Source organism: Amia ocellicauda, chromosome 2 (genome assembly GCF_036373705.1).
Source record: "Amia ocellicauda isolate fAmiCal2 chromosome 2, fAmiCal2.hap1, whole genome shotgun sequence".
NCBI lineage: Eukaryota > Metazoa > Chordata > Actinopteri > Amiiformes > Amiidae > Amia > Amia ocellicauda.
The window spans coordinates 30106101-30125559 of record NC_089851.1 but is presented as its reverse complement, the minus strand read 5'-3'; the positions used below and the strand labels follow the sequence as shown (position 1 = coordinate 30125559).

At 37.7% G+C, this 19459-nt stretch overlaps 1 protein-coding gene across 2 annotated transcripts in view; it reads left to right on the top strand.

Annotated features, from left to right (window-relative positions):
- rnf152 (ring finger protein 152) overlaps window positions 1-19102 on the top strand; it is a 55038-nt gene extending 35936 nt beyond the window's left edge. For both annotated transcript variants that reach the window (XM_066722360.1, XM_066722353.1), the window contains exon 3: window positions 15774-19102. In XM_066722360.1, the coding sequence (XP_066578457.1) occupies window positions 15971-16579 (609 nt within the window). In that variant the 5' untranslated portion in view covers window positions 15774-15970 and the 3' untranslated portion in view covers window positions 16580-19102. The remainder of the gene's footprint in view (window positions 1-15773) is intronic.
- The last annotated feature ends 357 nt before the right edge of the window (window positions 19103-19459 follow it).

The window sequence follows — 19459 nt, the reverse complement described above, 5'->3', positions numbered from 1 at the left end:
ATAACTAATTCATGCTTGTTTTCCTTGTGCAACATCTTCACAGGGTAAATGCAATATTATTCTGAGATCTGTCTAATTTAATAAATAGTTCAAACACAACAAGACATTGTAGTAATGTAAAATGGGTTATCTTTCAAGTTGAGAATACTGCCCAAAGGGGGATGGGATATTGTCATTACAATGGGAACTCACATGAGCCATGGGAGAGAGGAAGTCTCTACTGAGTGCAGTGTGCCGCAGCCTAGATGCAGCTTCGTAAAACCATGCGTTCAGGACTCCCCATGGTAACGGCACTTTCCCATCCCACTTTGCGTAGTATTCTCTTTCTCTGATAACTGTGGGTTATACCAATTAACACATTAATACGGAACAAATCTCACAGAAAAAAGCACACTAAAATGCTTTACCTTTCTCCTTGATGAAAGAAATCACAATGTAATAACAGTGGTTAGTGGGAATAACACAGTCATTTATTGTAGATTGATCTATTAAGTGGATTCCACTGCAGATATCTAAAGGCATAATCATAATGTTATGACAAGCATCTAGCCTATTTATTTTTTCAAATTTATCATCCAGCACATTCATGCTGTGTAAGGAGAACTATTGAAAACTGAATAGTGACTATTGTTTCCTGTTTTTTTTTTTAAATAACAGGTGAGTTTCACAAAACACATTTTAAGCACTTGCCAAGCTGCAGCCTTGTACAATAACTGATGCATTTTGTTCCGTACAACAATATTTTATGACAGAATGTCATCTTTTTGTAGGAGCAAGCTCAACTCTCTAAATTATTGGAAGGAGTTTATTATATTTTCTTTTTTTTTTTTCTAAACCTGCTGAACTAAATCTAGCAGTCCTGCTAAGAGTGCACTGTCAGTTTTAAACTTCTTTGTATTTCTTTCAGATATATGCATGCTATTCATGATGTGACCTAAATGGAGAGATTTATGTAGGAATCCAAGCAGTAGAAGTTAATGATAATATAACGTGAAGAATAAAATAATGGTCTCTGCAGTCAAGCATCAGGGTTTCTGATTTTGTCAGCTTTTCACCAAATCCCACCCTAGAAAGATATACTGGAATTATTTTGCTCGAGATAGTGCTAGAGGTTGAAACTACACTTTAAAGCATCAGTATTATTTTATGTTAAGGACATACCAGTTTGAATATATTTTTCATTACATGGATTACTGTATGTTTATTCATGGTATGGAGTCTTGCTAAATTAACTGAAAAAACCTGTCGTGCTTTTCTATGCATTTATTATATAATATTTTTTAACAGTTAAAACAGATAAATTAAGGATATTTCCCTCTTTCCTCTACAATTTTAAAATGATTGGCAATTGTGAACTTGGCAGTTAGTTGGAAAGAAGCACTGTCTAGGTAATTTGAGTAATGGGATTCACTTTGAGCTCAGAACAAAGTGGAAGCCTCCACGGATCATTGGAATAAGCCAAACTGAATATTAGAAAACTTCAAACATAATAACTGTAAATAAGAATGGAAAAATAGACAACAGGAAAGCCTGAAACTGGGTGCATGAAGGAATTGTTCAACTCTTAGAAGATGGCTCTGTGATTAAAATGATGAAAACCAAAGCATTTATATTTGATATTTTAAAGAAGTCACATGTATTCTATCAAACCAATGTTACTTCTGCATATTACTCTTACTAAAGCTCTGCAAAGTCCAAAGGTGAATGCTAATGACCAACTAACCTGATTTTCAATCCATGTCCTCTAAGGGACTGGTGGATCTGATAAAGCCACAAAATTACAGCTCATCAAAGGTTATAAAATTAAATATGAAATGAACATCTGCTAAAGCTAATGGGTAAGTATGAAACTAGGTGATCCAATGGTTAATGTAGGGGGCTTCCCAGTCACTACTTACTTAGCCTTCATGTGTTCAGTCCTTTTAAGTGGTTGTTGATTTATAGCTCATATTAGTGTCTGCAAATTATAGTCCTGAAAGATCAAAGTACAGACAAGATTACTGAAACTCCATCATGTGTATGCAGTCAATTTGTTATAAACTGTCTAAAGGCTTGCGCATATACAAACCTATATCAATTAATACTTATGTCTTGTATGTCTGTATTTAATGCAGGACCGTTATTACATGCTTAGCCTTGTAACTTGTTGTTCATTCTGTTTTTACAGGCAGCGTTTATTAATGATGATAAGATTTTTATTTCATATTTTGAATTCAAAATCTATTAAACAGGTTGTATTGTTATTAAATAATGTTACATTTAAGTATTTTTTTTCTCTTTTCTAAATACATGTAATGATAAAGAATCCCTGCTGAATGCCAGGTATTCACTGCCACAGCTGCTTTTGAAATATGTATACCAGGTTGTGTGAATCAATGGTCCAATCACCAACAGTAGGCACAGCCCTGTCATTAGTGTACGGACATTGATTCAGATAAGGACAAAATGACAGACTCTCTAAATACTACAAGTTTGAAGGTGGAAAATAACAATCAGACAAACATGTATGCTGTTACTAAGAGGAAGAAAAGGGAAGTAAAATAAATCATAGTAAGTACAGTTATCACTGGTGATTAAATAATAAACTATTCCAGAGAGAGGAAGTGTGCACCCTGAGGTAAGTGAAATGTACTAATTATATACTGCAAAGTTAAAGTGTAAACATAAGCACTGGGTTTGTTTGTTCATTTGCTTTGAAACAATGTATCAGTGTGCTCGCTGTTCATACTTGCCTGGTGTAAAGACGTGCTGAGTTCCTTTGGAATGATTCATGTCAGTGTTTTCTCAGGACTGTGTTCACATTGCAATAACGAAGTGAGCTTGGTTTGTTTTGTAATAATAAATCACCGGATGTTTACATTTTGCATGATTAGTGCATATAAGAAATGGCAGCATAATGTATACAATAACATATATACACTCACCTAAAGGATTATTAGGAACACCATACTAATACTGTGTTTGACCCCCTTTCGCCTTCAGAACTGCCTTAATTCTACGTGGCATTGATTCAACAAGGTGCTGAAAGCATTCTTTAGAAATGTTGGCCCATATTGATAGGATAGCATCTTGCAGTTGATGGAGATTTGTGGGATGCACATCCAGGGCACGAAGCTCCCGTTCCACCACATCCCAAAGATGCTCTATTGGGTTGAGATCTGGTGACTGTGGGGGCCAGTTTAGTACAGTGAACTCATTGTCATGTTCAAGAAACCAATTTGAAATGATTCGACCTTTGTGACATGGTGCATTATCCTGCTGGAAGTAGCCATCAGAGGATGGGTACATGGTGGTCATAAAGGGATGGACATGGTCAGAAACAATGCTCAGGTAGGCCGTGGCATTTAAACGATGCCCAATTGGCACTAAGGGGCATAAAGTGTGCCAAGAAAACATCCCCCACACCATTACACCACCACCAGCAGCCTGCACAGTGGTAACAAGGCATGATGGATCCATGTTCTCATTCTGTTTACGCCAAATTCTGACTCTACCATCTGAATGTCTCAACAGAAATCGAGACTCATCAGACCAGGCAACATTTTTCCAGTCTTCAACTGTCCAATTTTGGTGAGCTTGTGCAAATTGTAGCCTCTTTTTCCTATTTGTAGTGGAGATGAGTGGTACCCGGTGGGGTCTTCTGCTGTTGTATCCCATCGGCCTCAAGGTTGTAGGTGTTGTGGCTTCACAAATGCTTTGCTGCATACCTTGGTTGTAACGAGTGGTTATTTCAGTCAAAGTTGCTCTTCTATCAGCTTGAATCAGTCGGCCCATTCTCCTCTGACCTCTAGCATCAACAAGGCATTTTCGCCCACAGGACTGCCGCATACTGGATGTTTTTCCCTTTTCACACCATTCTTTGTAAACCCTAGAAATGGTTGTGCGTGAAAATCCCAGTAACTGAGCAGATTGTGAAATACTCAGACCGGCCCGTCTGGCACCAACAACCATGCCACGCTCAAAATTGCTTAAATCACCTTTCTTTCCCATTCAGACATTCAGTTTGGAGTTCAGGAGATTGTCTTGACCAGGACCACACCCCTAAATGCATTGAAGCAACTGCCATGTGATTGGTTGGTTAGATAATTGCATTAATGAGAAATTGAACAGGTGTTCCTAATAATCCTTTAGGTGAGTGTATGACTGTAATAAAGTAACTACATACAGTAGTCCACCAAACACATTTGACAGTCTACTTCTGATACAACCAAATCATATATGGACACATTCACATTGTGCATAATGTGATTCTGCACAGATCTGACTGGCAAAGCAATTCATTTTCAGCATCTATGACGAAAGTCTGTATTGTGAACACATCCAATATTTAAACATACTGTATCCAGTTTTTGAATACAACAATAGGCTACTGTACTTGTGAATATTATAATCAGTGTTACAATTGTTTTGTTTTGCCTATATAAAAATATACAATACAGTAGTGTGACATCCCCAAAATATCAGTCTAGGAGTATTTTACGGTGACTGCCATACCTTTAAACATATAGTGCTACTTTACATAATACATTTACAGCAATTTGTTATTTCTGACACTTATTTTCTCACAAACAAAAGCACAAATAATCGCTCACACGCAACATCTTTAGATCAAATTGTACGTTCTGTGATGTATGTATGTTGACTTCAATTTGTATTTTATGCCATTTAGAAAAAATGATGGAAATACTTTGGTGTAACACCCTTGATGAAGTTAGTGCAATATCCAATTGTTGTAAGATTACTGATGTTTCTGTTAACAATAAGTAAATAAACAAATGCATAAAAATGTGTGTTCTATCTTAACACGCTGGTACTGTACAGCCAAAACTACTACACGTTATTTTGGGTTGGGTGAAATGTGGGGTCCGTTTCCTGATTGCAAAAGAACCGACACCTTCCAGTGTCACATTCAAGTTTTCAAAGTGAACCAAACTCAGTTATTTTGCCAAATGGGTGTATACCACCTCTTTCAGTGGTCTCAGTTCAGTTTGTTTACCAATAGAAACTCCTTGTTCACATTCTTCTCCAAACGAACCGAAACCATACTGTTTACGAAAAACAATCTGGTGTGAACAGGCCTTAAAATCCTAGAAAACATGCTAATGATAACATGGATTCATTATAAGCAGGTTTGTACTTAAGGCCAGCTTCTGTCAGTTTTGCTCTCAAGGTCTACATTTTATGTTATGTGCTGTTACAAACTGAATTGGGTTCAAAATTATATTTTAAACAGCCCAGGAGTATATTTAACTGTTGTCCTTAACTTCTCTTGGTGAAGTAATTGAAACAGTACTGTATCTGTATTTGTATTTATTTTTAAGGTAAAGCAGTGAGATTTTAGGATGCTGAGAATATAAAGATTTTGGTTCACAAACCTTCAAATATTTTACTTTTCCTTTTCTAAGGAAAAGGTTTTCAGTAGTAGTATTTCCAGTTACCTGCTGATAAGGGAGGAAACTTGGTCATGCTTATATATGGGTATTGAAATGGAGACATTGGCTGCTTAAATCTCCTCTTTAAGCTGGGTATCTTCCAGAAGGCGCTGGCTCGTGTCATCCTTCTGTGCAAGAACTTTTAGAACTGCTGGCATTGCACGCTGCTGATAGAGATTGGCTTTTGAAGCTCAAAATTGCTCTAATGCGTCCTGCAGTGGTTGACTGCACATGGGCTTATCGGTAACTCCATCTGTGCTGAACTGCGTGCAGTGTGTATGTGGGCTGGCAACTTACATGTTTTATCATATATGTGTATTATAGTGTGTAAACGTATGGGCTATATTGTTAAGAATTATAATACACATTCACATACATACATTGCCTATAGAAAGACTACACCCCCTTTCCAAATTTTCACCTTTTATAGCCTGGAATTAAAATGCATTGAAATAGCCCTACCCCACAACTTCCAAATTGTTCGTTGTTTATTGTTTATTGATCCTTCAGCATTGTTACAGGTTCTTAAAAACAATTGTAATTAAAAACACTGAATTACTTTGCCGTTACAATAAAGTCAGCAATGGATATACAATTTAAAAAACTGCAATTGTCAAAGCTAACATCTAATATCTTAACTCTAAAATGCATTATTATTTAGGCACCTGATGAAAATGAAAAAAATATTCTGTACATTTGTTGAAAATTATTTAAAATACAAACTGAAAAACTTGGTTGGATAAGTGTCCACCCCCCTTGTACTAGCAATCCTAGGTTAGCTCAGGTATAAGCAAATTAGGGATGAAACGGTATGACAATTTCATATCACGATTATACTAACCAAAATTATCATGGTTATTAATATTATTGCGGTATTGTTAAAATGTTCGAAAAGTACTGATACACACACTGAAATCATTTCACCAAGTTGTATATTTCAAACCAACAAACAACAAATAAAATTAGCAGCACTATGTACTTTTTGTGTGGATAAACATTAAAAGAATAACATTAACATTTAAAGATGGCACCATGTGGCCATGGGAGGTAAAAGTTTCCCTAGTGCAGGTTTTAATGAACACAACCTTAATTAAGCAAATCAAATGTGCATATAAAAGCAACAGTAAGTAAAGTAAAGCAATGTGCATGAACCAAGTCGACGACTGCCAGATTTTAAATGAACAAAATATGTTGGTTGGGTAACTACATAACGTGTTATCACCCCGTTTCTGCTAGGGGTGTGTTCTAGCCTAATAGATTAGTGTCATTGGTCAACCGCTTGAGAGCGCTGATTGGACAGACTTGGAGAGACAGTGAGAGTGCATCACAGTACAGTAGTGATTGGCAGTTCTACTCTTTTTAATTACTCGATAAATTTGATTCAGTTCAGTTTAGTTAATCGATTCAATGGGTTCATTCCATTCACTGATTCAATGACATGAAAACAACCAATTCAGACCGAAACAGGATTGTTAGATAGATTTATTTAAACCAGAAACAATGAGTCGTTCACAAACTACACCTCACAAAAGGAAGGAAACAACTGTATTTGGTTCACTGGGTTAAATTAAATATAGTTGTGACAAATATATATTTATAGTCCTGGAGATAACAACAGTTTGAAGCATTAACATTATTTATCCAACACATCTAAATGTAATATTTAAATATATATATGTATATATGTATATATGTATATATGTATGTGTGTGTGTGTATATATATATATATATATATATATATATATATATATAGTTAAATGCATTTGAGTAAATCATTGTTTTTTACAAGAACAAAAATAGTCTTGAACAAGTGGCATTTGTGGAATTAATCTGTGGTATTTATTCAGCATGCAGCAAAACGGTGTATGCCCAATTTGATTGACAGATCAGCACAATGCACAAGTTAAATGTTGCCAAAGCACAATGCTTTGCAACAAAACCATTATAGGAATTCAGATTTAGAATTTTGTAATTTTTAAAACACAAAATACATTTAATCTCTCTCTCTCTCACACACACACACACACACACACACACACACACATGATATATATAAAGAGTTATTTCTCATTGTGCACTAAGCAAGGAATGTGTAACCAACATGGAACATACGGTCTTCAGTTTTACAACACTCAACGAGTTGAAAGACAACTTGGTTTCTTTAATGCGAACGAATCTGCCAGACTCGTGTCAGTGAGTCATTGAATGAGTTTTGATGGGCAGGTCAATTGTGTTGCGATCATCAGTTGACCCATAAGGACTGAACACGATTTACATTTTGTAAACATAAACACTACCAGATCGTATGCCCACCGCAAACACCGGGCTAAAACACAATACCTGCGTTTGAATCAGACAATGTCTGTTTACACATGTCTGTCTGTGTCTGGAGTTCATAAGGACAGGAAAGGTTATATGATGTTCAAATACTGAAGATGCATCAGCAATAACTGTAGGAGATGTAAGATTGATAAAGCACACTAACTGTTTATAAGAAGGACCTCGAAACAAACACATATTAACAACATCATTTTTAAACAAGGGATGGTGGCTGAAGTGCATTCATCACATTTGACAAGCACAGAGCACAGTAATATAGAGAGAACCCGCAACACTAAGACGTTGCACTCGTATAAAACACCGGAACCAGTGACTGTGAGTCTCAGGCTGAGTCTCTCCGAGTCTGTCCAATCAGCGCTCTCAGGCTGTAGACCAATGACACGGATCTATAAGGTAAGGACATGCCCCTAGCAGAAACGGCTCCCGAGCGCTGTCACTGCCTTCCGCCATGTTTTCACACAAAACAAAACCCACGCTGCATGCCACACCTGCTTCAGACTGTTGCTAACTTTGGTTGATCCTGGACAGTATTTACCGTGTGTTTTTAAAACCACGGTAATCAAACACGGTTTTAATGAAAATTAAAATTTGAAATGGTAATATTAACCGTTGGGAATTTCACCGTGGTTTATCGTGAAACCGGTAACAGTTTCATCCCTAAAGCAAATTTTTGCTTTCAAAATCACACACCAATTCACATGATTTCAGGATAAATTCAGCAGTTTCATATATCCCTTGGAGCATGGTTAAGATGATTATTAAGAAGTGGTAGGTGTATGTCACCACTAACACCCTGCCTAGATCCTGCTGTCCTTCCAAACGTCATGACTGCACTAGGAGACTGATCAGAGAGGCTACAAAGAGGACAACTGCAACTTTGCAAGAGCTGCAGGTTTCTCCCCATCACTGCAAAGCCTGGTCAAACAGTGCACGTCACAACCAACCAATATCGAAAGCACTCCACAAATCTGGCCTGTTTGTTTCTCAAGAAACTAGAATCACGTTTGCATCCAAGTATGTGTATATACTTACACCATAAGTATGCAGAAAAAGAAAACACTCAGGAGATTCTGTAGCTATATGGCAAAAGGTTTTGTGGTTGGTCTGGCAAATCTAAAATTAATGTATTGGGTTAAATGTAAATATTTGGTGCAAACCCAACACAGCACATCACATCACCAAAAGGACAACATCCCTACTGTGAAGCCTGGTGGAGGCAACATCATGTTATGTGGATGTTTCTCATCGGCAGGGACTGGGGCACTTGTCAGAATAGAAAGGGAAATGAATGCAGGCAGGAAACTATAGAAAAGTCCTTGAGGAAAACCTGCTGCCCTCTGCAAGTAGGCTGAAACTGGGATGTAATGATCATGACAATGATCTGAAGCACACAGCCACGACTACACTGTGGCTAAGAAACAAAAAAAGTGTATGTCCTTGATTGTAAATCCTTATGAAAATCTGTTGAAATCTTGAACAGCTTTGTAAAGAAGAAGAATCAATATTGCCAAATCTAGGCGTGTAAAGTTGGTAAAGACTCACAGCTGTAGTTGCTCCCAAAGGTACTTCCACAAACTCATGGGGGTGGAGTCATATACAATTATGATATTTCAGTCTTGTATTTTTAATATATTAAAAATACAAGACTATATATATATATATATTTTTTTTAACAGAACTTTTTTCCTTTTAACAGTATGACGTGCAGATAAGTGGAAAAAAATCGAATTTAAATGCATGAAACTCTGAGGCAATGACACAACAAAGTGTGAAAAACGTTCAACGGTGTGTAGACTGATGTTTATATTTGGATAGCTACCTCCAGTAGAACACTTCAGTTATTTTGTTCTTCAACACAATAAACTCAAAATACACTGTAATTTTAAAATATAATTTTAAAATCTCATTGTTAATTGTTACACAGAATGAATACATTGGTGTAGTTGTCAATATTTTGGGATACTTCAGTTCACTCGATGCAAGCCAGCAACACTTCTGTCTGCTGTGCAGATGACATCAGCAGTCTTTAAAAGGAGTCCTTTTTTGCCTTGGGGTAGGTTATGTCATCTGCTTTTTTAACTGCAGTTGTATCTTACAATTTTGATGCACATTCTGTGTCATTCTCAGGCATATCCTCTGCTAGGGTTATATTTAGATTCTATCTGTTATAGCAAACGCACATTCCTCATGACTGACTGTGAGGTATGGACTCACCAGTGCTGTTTTACATAATGCATCACAAATTGATTTAATAGCATTACGAATTTATACCCAGCACCCTTGCTAGGATAATGTAAAGTATATAGACTTCTGCTTTATTGTTTCTGCAACCTGCACATTTATTCTATTTTAATTTGGTTATTATACATAGTACAGTGGAATAGGTTATTGGTACTTTAAATTTCTTATTACAAAATGATAAGAGGCTAGTGATGTCAGTGGCATTCTGGGTGTTCCTTTCATTTTGTTCTCACAATCTAAAACACATCATCCAGCTGAAAGTTTCTTTTAAAAATATGAACTATGACAGTTGCATGCCATTAGAAAATAGGGGTCATTGATGCTCGGTGCTCACAGAGATTGCTGTTATTATAAACTAGGCTGCCCTTTTTCTATGCAGGAAGGGAGCAGGGAATCTACCTAGGCTTTTACTCCTATAATTACTGGAATTTGAAGCACATTTTCTTTATGTTGAGGCTACAATGGTTTTGGCTGAACGTGATATGGGCCTGAATCTTCTCATTACTTAAGAGCCATCCATTTTTTGTCATCGGATCTTGCTCTTTATGATGTGCTCGTACAGTCACAGCCAAAGTTTTGGGATGCAGTTGAAATCTTGCCCTAACTAATGACCATCCCTCTGATAGTCCTGAGAGTTGAAGTTCAAAGCTGTGAACAGAGTGCAGAAAATAAGATTCCAGGACAGAAGAGCCTACAGATACAATATGTAAGACCTGCGTTCCCCCGATTGACAGCTGCACAGACTTCGTTGGTCACAGCTTTCCTGTAGATAAAAACAACACATTCAAATACTGTGACAGGCCTGCTGTTCTGTGTCTTGCCTCCTGTTGTAAAAATCGTGATCTCCTCCCTCCTGAGAGAAAGGAGGTAAGAAGAGTATCGGAAAATTGAACTGGGGAGTGTTAAAGTCAGATCAAAGCAAATCCCTGTCTTAAGGAGGATTTGAAAATGCCCTTGGTTTTGCTGCTGCAGCACAAAGGCCGACCTTCTCCTGTCCTTATGAAATAACTGTTATTTGCTTCTGACTTCAACATCCTAATGCTAGAAATCTAGGTCACTTATAGAGAGTGTTCTGAAAGGGTCTGGCTGTGTGCGCTGCCTAGCACAGGCAATTAATAAGTTGGCTGGAGGCAAAATTCAGCAAAAAAGGGTGGCTTGTCATGTTAACATCTCAAAGCCTAACAGTTTATTGTGGATTAACTGCACTACTGTTGGTCAATCTCTAACTGTTGGGTTCTGCTACCTCCTTTCGGTGTAATTATATTGTAAGGTGTGTTTAATTTCAGTTTCATCTAATGAGAACCTATGTGATAATCGCTCATCAGCAAGATCAGGTGGTGTTTTTTTTTAAATATACAGCCATTGTATTTTCAAGAATGGCCCATTAATAAACCATGACAGCATTCTTATTCTCTTTGATTAAACTACAGTTAGGTCCATAAATATTTGGACAGTGACACAATTGTCATCATTTTGGCTCTGTACGCCACCACAATGTATTTGAAAGGAAACAATCAAGATGTGCTGTATATGTCAGGTTAAATAAAGTGACGGTCTACCAGCACTTTCAAGGTAATGCAAATTACCAAACAACCAATTTAGTAGGCAAAGTAATATAATAATACTAACATAATCATTGTTTTTCTTATTAACATAATTGTAACCTGAAATTTATGGTCACACAACCAGTACATGACCAGAGACCCTCATCTATATCTGTAGATTATCTCAAGGCACACTGCAGGTACTGGTTGCAAGATATTTAAATTTCACGCAGCCTCAATTAGTTTATCAGGCAAGAAACTCCTGCTACACCTTTTATGATTACTGGTATTTGAAGCAAATATTCTTTGTTGAGGCTGCAGTATTTTTGGCTGAATGGATGATGAACTGTCACACAGCCTGAAACTTCTCATTAGATAGTAGCCATCAATTTTTTTGTCATCATCTCTTTGCTCTTCATGGTTTGCTAATTTATCAGGGAAGATACTTGCCCTTCCCAGCTGTATAGCTTTTCTGAGGAAAAGAGGACACATTGGACTTCCGTTATACTTCAGAGACAGCTGTTCAGCAGTGCCTACAGTGTATTTTTATAGAGTACAAAACATATATAAGCCATCCAGGGAGTAGGGAAGAGGAGAACCAAGAATTGTGTGCTCTCCCTTGTAATCTTCTTTTGCTGCCAAACATTTGACCCGCTGAGTATATGTGACACGTTTCGCTGCAGCTTAAGCATATTAATGAAATGCAACAAAATAAAAACAGGAACATTTGTTTTAATATATAAACAATTAAAGGGCTACATAAAAACTTGTCTTAGAAATACTCCAGTACAAAGAAAATACTGAATGTGGGTTCTGTTTTCAAAGTGTTCAGAGAGACAAAAAGGGAGGGGCTGTAAACTGTTCTAATTTCCAGAAATAGACATCAAGCTCAAATCAACAAAGATACAAATCCAGATTTTGATTAAAAAGCCAGTTCCATCAAACATGGTGATCTCTTTCATGGTAGTAATATGGTCTGTAATAATATGGTGACAATATCACTTCATATTCCCAGGGACACTTTGAGACAGGACAGGGTTTTAAGTTCCTTTAAATTGAATTCAATTAACATGTACAGTGCATCCAGAAAGTATTCACAGTGCTTCACTTTTTCCACATTTTGTTATGTTACAGCCTTATTCCAAAATTGATTAAATTCATTATTTTCCTCAAAATTCTACAAACAATACCCCATAATGACAACGTGAAAGAAGTTGGTTTGAAATCTTTGCAAATGTATTAAAAATTAAAAACAAAAAAAGCACATGTACATAAGTATTCACAGCCTTTGCTCAATACTTTGTTGAAGCACCTTTGGCACCAATTACAGCCTCAAGTCTTTTTGAGTATGATGCTACAAGCTTGGCACACCTATTTTCAGGCAGTTTCTCCCATTCTTCTTTGCAGGACCTCTCAAGCTCCATCAGGTTGGATGGGGAGCGTCGGTGCACAGCCATTTTCAGATCTCTGCAGAGATGTTCAATCGGGTTCAAGTCTGGGCTCTGGCTGGGCCACTCAAGGACATTCACAGAGTTGTCCTGTAGCCACTCCTTTGTTATCTTGGCTGTGTGCTTAGGGTCGTTGTCCTGTTGGAAGATGAATCTTCGCCCCAGTCTGAGGTCCAGAGCGCTCTGGAGCAGGTTTTCATCAAGGATCTCTGTACATTGCTGCATTCATCTTTCCCTCGATCCTGACTAGTCTCCCAGTTCCTGCCACTGAAAAACATCCCCACAGCATGATGCTGCCACCACCATGCTTCACTGTAGGGATGGTATTGGCCAGGTGATGAGCGGTGCCTGGTTTCCTCCAGACATGACGCTTTCCATTCAGGCCAAAGAGTTCAATCTTTTGTTTCTCATGGTCTGAGAGTCCTTCAGGTGCCTTTTGGCAAACTCCAGGCGGGCTGGATAATCGCGTCCGTGTTTTGTGGAGGTTAACTTGCTGGTGCTAGACATGTCCATAAGTGTCCGTCCCCACTGAGGACATGATTCACTATCAGCAGCGGAGGTGTGTGTTTGACTTGTACAGGGAAGAGATCAGATGTATTGTGTCGGAAGATATAATCTCAAGTGCCAAGTGCGATCACGAAGATGGAGTGAAATCCACGTACAGAAACAATGAAATGTTTTACTGCTTACAGTTAATATCCGAGTGCATTAAACACTTGGATTTCACAGACCGGTGCAGCGCCTGACTAGTTAAAATAAACTGAAGGATAATAATCGCATCGTAGCAGCCGATGGTATTAATATTGTATGAACAGCTGGCCGGTGTTCAGGCTGTGTTGTGTGAATGTGTGCAGGACAATCCGCAAAGACAGTCAGTGTGAAGGTGATCACGATTCAGTTAACGTGTGTTCATTTACAAGTTAAATTAATGAATAAATAAATACAGCAGATCTGGGTTTCCTCTAAAACATTAAGGACTGGTTTAATAAATGCGTCCATAAACGCCATGACTGAGACGCGCACACTAGTTCAATTATAACCTGCTATATTGTAGCTGGATAATTAATCGTGAAACGTGTGTATTTTGTTTCAACTGTAACTTGCCCTGGTTAAGGACGTCTGATAAGTAAATTATAAATAATACGGCAAAAAGTATTGTTTGCAGTTAAAAATCTTTAGTAAGAGTAATAAATTAAGGGAGTCACGCTATGCTGTTTAAAATACATATATACTAGCACAAATGATGACGATAATAATAATACATATTTGCTATTTATTTTATTGTTGCACATGGAACCGTATTCTTATGTGAACATGCTTGTCTGAATATAATGTTGTCTCTACACGTTTAGCTCTTCCTAATATCTATGAACAGAAACGTGTATTTATTACGCTGTTTACAATCATGTAAAGCAGAAAGAATAAAACAGACACAAAGTCCTCTCCTCGTCAGGCTGTGTCGCTCGTAGTGTTTCCTGTCTCTGTTTAAAACGAAACACAAACCAAACCCACAGTCGCTGCTCCTCCATCAGAGGGACGGACTTCACAGCGGCCTGGTTTTGCAGAAACAGCTCTGGGACGCGTCTGAGGACGGACACGTCCGGCACAGCATGACACGACGCGACGCTTAAACCAGTGGAACCGAGGCATAAGGCCTTTCTCCCCTGATCATTCAGTTTGGCCGGACAGCCAGCTCTAGGAAGAGTCCTGGTGGTTCCAAACTTCTTTATTTACAGATGATGGAGGCCACTGTGCTCATTGGGACCTTCAATGCTGCAGACATTTTTCTGTACCCTTCCCCAGATCTGTGCCTCGATACAATCCTGTCTCGGAGGTCTACAGACAATTCCTTGGACTTCATGGCTTGGTTTGTGCTCTGACATGCACTGTTAACTGTGGGACCTTATATAGACAGGTGTGTGCCTTTCCAAATCATGTCCAATCAACTGAATTTACCACAGGTGGACTCCAGTCAAGTTGTAGAAACATCTCAAGGATGATCAGTGGAAACAGGATGCACCGGAGCTCAATTTTGAGTGTCATGGCAAAGCCTGTGAATACTTATGTACATGTGCTTTTTTTGTTTTTTATTTTTAATACATTTGCAAAGATTTCAAACCAACTTCTTTCACGTTGTCATTATGGGGTATTGTTTGTAGAATTTTGAGGAAAATAATGAATTTAATCAATTTTGGAATAAGGCTGTAACATAACAAAATGTGGAAAAAGTGAAGCACTGTGAATACTTTCCGGATGCACTGTATGTTGTTGCACATTATGGGGTTTTCATGTGTTTTTAGAAAATACTGCAGTTGAATGTGAAGCCATGGCATTTTATGAAAAGCATACAAAACTGAACCAGAAAAAAGTAAAACTGATGAGAAAAAACAGGTAATTTGCCCTCAATTCAATTATAGCATACATAATCTTGTTTGTATTTCAGTAAAAACAAATGTATGGTTTTGTGCAGGAAAGCAATACCAAATACATAGGAACTTACTTAACTATAATGTGTTGTATTTTCAATTATCTCTTATCAAAATGGCATTTGAACATCACTGTTTTGTGCATGTCAACCTTCACATTAGGGAACTGAATTGCTTCAGTTTTGAAAGGAGAATGCAAGCTGATGTTTTGCTAATACCTGATCCATGACTTTAATGTTGTTGATGATGAATTTCTGATACTCCTGCTGAAATGTCAAGCCCCGTGATGAGGTTTTATTTGGAGTACACGATTAATGTTCTCATTTCCACTCTTTTTCAGATCTGGCGAGACATAACATGGATGATGCTGTGAAACACCTTTGACAGGTTAGTCCAGTGAAGAGAACAACATTTGAATAGCTGAAGATCAGCCCCTTTTCGAACTCGGCAAGATTTGGCTGTTGCGTTTTTGCTCTAAAAACCAACCAACACACACAACTGCCCATAATTTGGGGACAGACGGGAAGAAATCATAAAATGGAAACGCTTTCCCAAGACTCAATCTTGGAATGTCAGATTTGTTTCAATTATTATAGTCCTCGACGTCGGCCAAAGCTCTTGGACTGTCGGCATACCTGCTGCTCGGTGTGCCTTACTCAGATGAGGACCAGTCAAAAGGAGATACGGTGCCCTTGGTGCCGTGGCGTTACCAAGTTGCCAGCAGGCTTCTCCATATCTCAGCTCCCTGATGACCCAGAGATTATCACTGTAATTGCGATACCCCACGCTTCAGAACACACTCCGGTCTTCATCAGACTCCCCAGTAATGGCTGCTACATGTTGCCCCTGCCAGTGACCAAAGAGAGGGCGCTGCTGCCGGGGGACTTTGGTTGTCGGCTCCTGCCAGGCAGCCAGCAGAAGGGGGTCACTGTGGTGACGGTCCCTGAGCAGCAGGTCTTACAGGTTGGGCCAGGCATAGAGAGCGAAGAGGGGGAGGCTGAGAGACGCGGGGCTGTGAAAAGCTCCACTTGGTCTGGAGTTTGCACTGTGATACTGGTAGCCTGTGTTCTGTTGTTCCTGTTGGGCATCGTCCTGCACAACATGTCTTGTATTTCAAAACGATTCACAGTCATCTCCTGTGGCTGAAGCATAGAAAAAATATAACAGAAAAAAAAAAGATGGATTCATGCGTGTGTAGCAACCAGGATGAGGGCTGACTAGTCAAAGCTGGGACAAAGGTTGTTTATGCAGCCCATTGCTATGAAGTCACGAGCACTGGGCTGCAGACAATAGCACAGGCCACACACACCCACACGCACGCACACACACACACATACACTCCTATCCCCCTTCTCTCCAATAGGTAATCAGGAAAGGGCTTCAGAGGGAATGAATGATTAAATTTCCATTTCATTTGAGGCTCCCAGAGGTGGGGACATAATGCATAACTGAAACACCTACGTCCTGTGAACAGTAGTGCTAAACAATAATTACATCTTAAGTGTCAGAAATGAAACCTTATCTCCAGTGCCTCGTTGGAGATAAACTATAAAGTATCTAAATGCAGTTTCCTTTGTAAATCTAAATATTTAGAATCATCTTCTAGCCAAGTGTTGTGCGGTAGGGATTATTAAAAGCAGATCTACTGTATGTATTTGTTTCCCAATACATTTTTTGAAGAAAATAAATTATTTATGTTGATACAATTTACATTTTTCCACATATCATGGTGTTTATGGTCATGACTATTAAAAACAATACAGTAGTGTTAAATACCAGCATTAAGAAGTAAGCACAGATCTATAGTGACAACAGAAACATAATACATTTCTGACATAAAGCCATGATGTTGATATTGGTTCACCCACAGTGAGTGCAGACTGTTTCTACATAGTGTCAGCATCAATATGTTCATAAAGTGCTCAGTTCTACAAGCAATTCGTTTGCAGCCATTTACTCCCAATTCCTTCATATCATTGTGCTTTACATGAGCCTAGTACAGGGAGGGGCTCTAAATTGAGCTTTAAATTGCAGAATTTTCTTTTAAAACAAAAATTAAAATGAACATCCTTCAGTGATGGATATATCAGAGCAGACATTCACATCATATGATGATTGATGCAAGGTATAGAAATTAAGGAATTAAGAATATAATTTTATTTTTATTTTGTTGGTAGGGCTGTATCACTTGATCATATTAAAGCAAGTCAATGTATTAAAACAGGGTGTATTACATGTATATGTACAAAATGATTGTATTTTGTTTCCAATTTACTGTCTTTTATCAGTAAATAATGAGCTTCTTTGGATAGAGCTCCTGATATGCTGCATGAAATGAATAGACTGTGTTTTTTCGAGTTTTTTTTAATCGGCAGGTCTGATATGTTATTTTAATTTAGTTGAACTCTGGGGATGTACAAGGAAGCATTTCTTCAGGAACGTTTTTTCTCCAGTGGAAATGCAGGTACAAGGGGGTTTGTCCAATTATTAGGTGCGGGGGGGTGGGGGGTCAATCCATTTTTTTAAGTTTAATAGATCAGAAGTTGTAGTTTGCTGCCTTAACATATCTTCTTATTCCTGAAGATGTCTAGAGGCAGTTGGTATCTTAGTAACATTTTCCAAGGTTTATTTGGCAGTAGTCACAGATACTGATGGCTTTTTTTAGACCTATTCTGATAATACTCTGTTCAACATATTGCTGTAAACCAGGCTTAATGTTTAAGTGATTGATGAAAGACTGGTTTGGAATACAAACTGGGGTCCAAGTTATTTATCCAATGAAAATTTTCAGTTTTTATGTAATGAAAATCATGGGTGGGTGGGTGTTGTGAGATGTATGATAAAACATGAAGTTATGCTTTCTGGTAGCATTTCAAAGCTGCCTCTGTGTTGACTTCTTTTGATGTCATATATTTGTTTTTAAATGTAATGTCCCATCTCTTTCAGTGACAGGAGTTTTCAACCTAGCAAACAGCTGGATAAGGGGTTGACTATTTCGATTGTTGGTTCTCCTCTACCTTTATGGCAAGAGCAAGATTGATTTGTAGTGTTATGGTTTAAGACAATATTCTTTATTTATGTTAAGATATGCTGCACATGAACTCTTAATTCCAGTGGATTATCTTAATCCCAAATTCAGAAAAGGAGATACAAAATACATTATATATATATGGCCTATATAGACAATGCATGTATTTATGTAAAATGGGGTGTCTCCTTAAAAAAGTGGAATTCTAAAATATTGTGGATTTAACTAAGACAAACCAACACAAATCAATTCACTCTCTGCATTTACATTAACGGGTCATAACCCTAGCCAATTATGTTTTTTATATATGTATAATTATATCATTTTTGTTACGGGAGTCTTATTTTGAACATATTGTTTTGTACAAAGCTATTCATCTTTGTCTTAAAAACAGGGAGTTATACAACACAAAATAGCTCCTGCTACTGTACCACTGTCACAAATAGCTTTATCTGGATATGATAGGCACCTATGTGAGGGAGGCAATACATTTTGTATCCTCTACTGCAATATCTGTGCCTGCATTTTGTTAGTACTGAAGTCTCTCTGTGTAAAGTGTCTGTAGTTGTGACTGTTTATGTATTTTATCTGACATAAACAGGTGTTTAAAGAACATTAAAAAAAAAACATTTAAAAGAAGACTTTCTGTGGCTTTTTTTGGCATTTTGTTTTTAATTGATTTAGTGGTGGAGAAAACCCATTGAAAATAAAAAGGAAATGCAATATTTGTAGAAAATTACTCAGACATCCAAAAGATAACACTATATTAAAAGGACTATTGAAATTGACTGACATTTTGTATGAATATATTCTTTAGGTAATAATAAAGTTGTGGTTTGTAAATAAAGTCAGGTGTATTTAAATAACTTACTTGTGAGGAAAACAAATGTAACCATGAGTACAGCATAGAGAAGCTCTGTAAATATCAGGAAGCTTTCTGTATACTGAGAAATGTATATGGAAAACAACATTTCTATGATTGGTAGATATAGCATTTT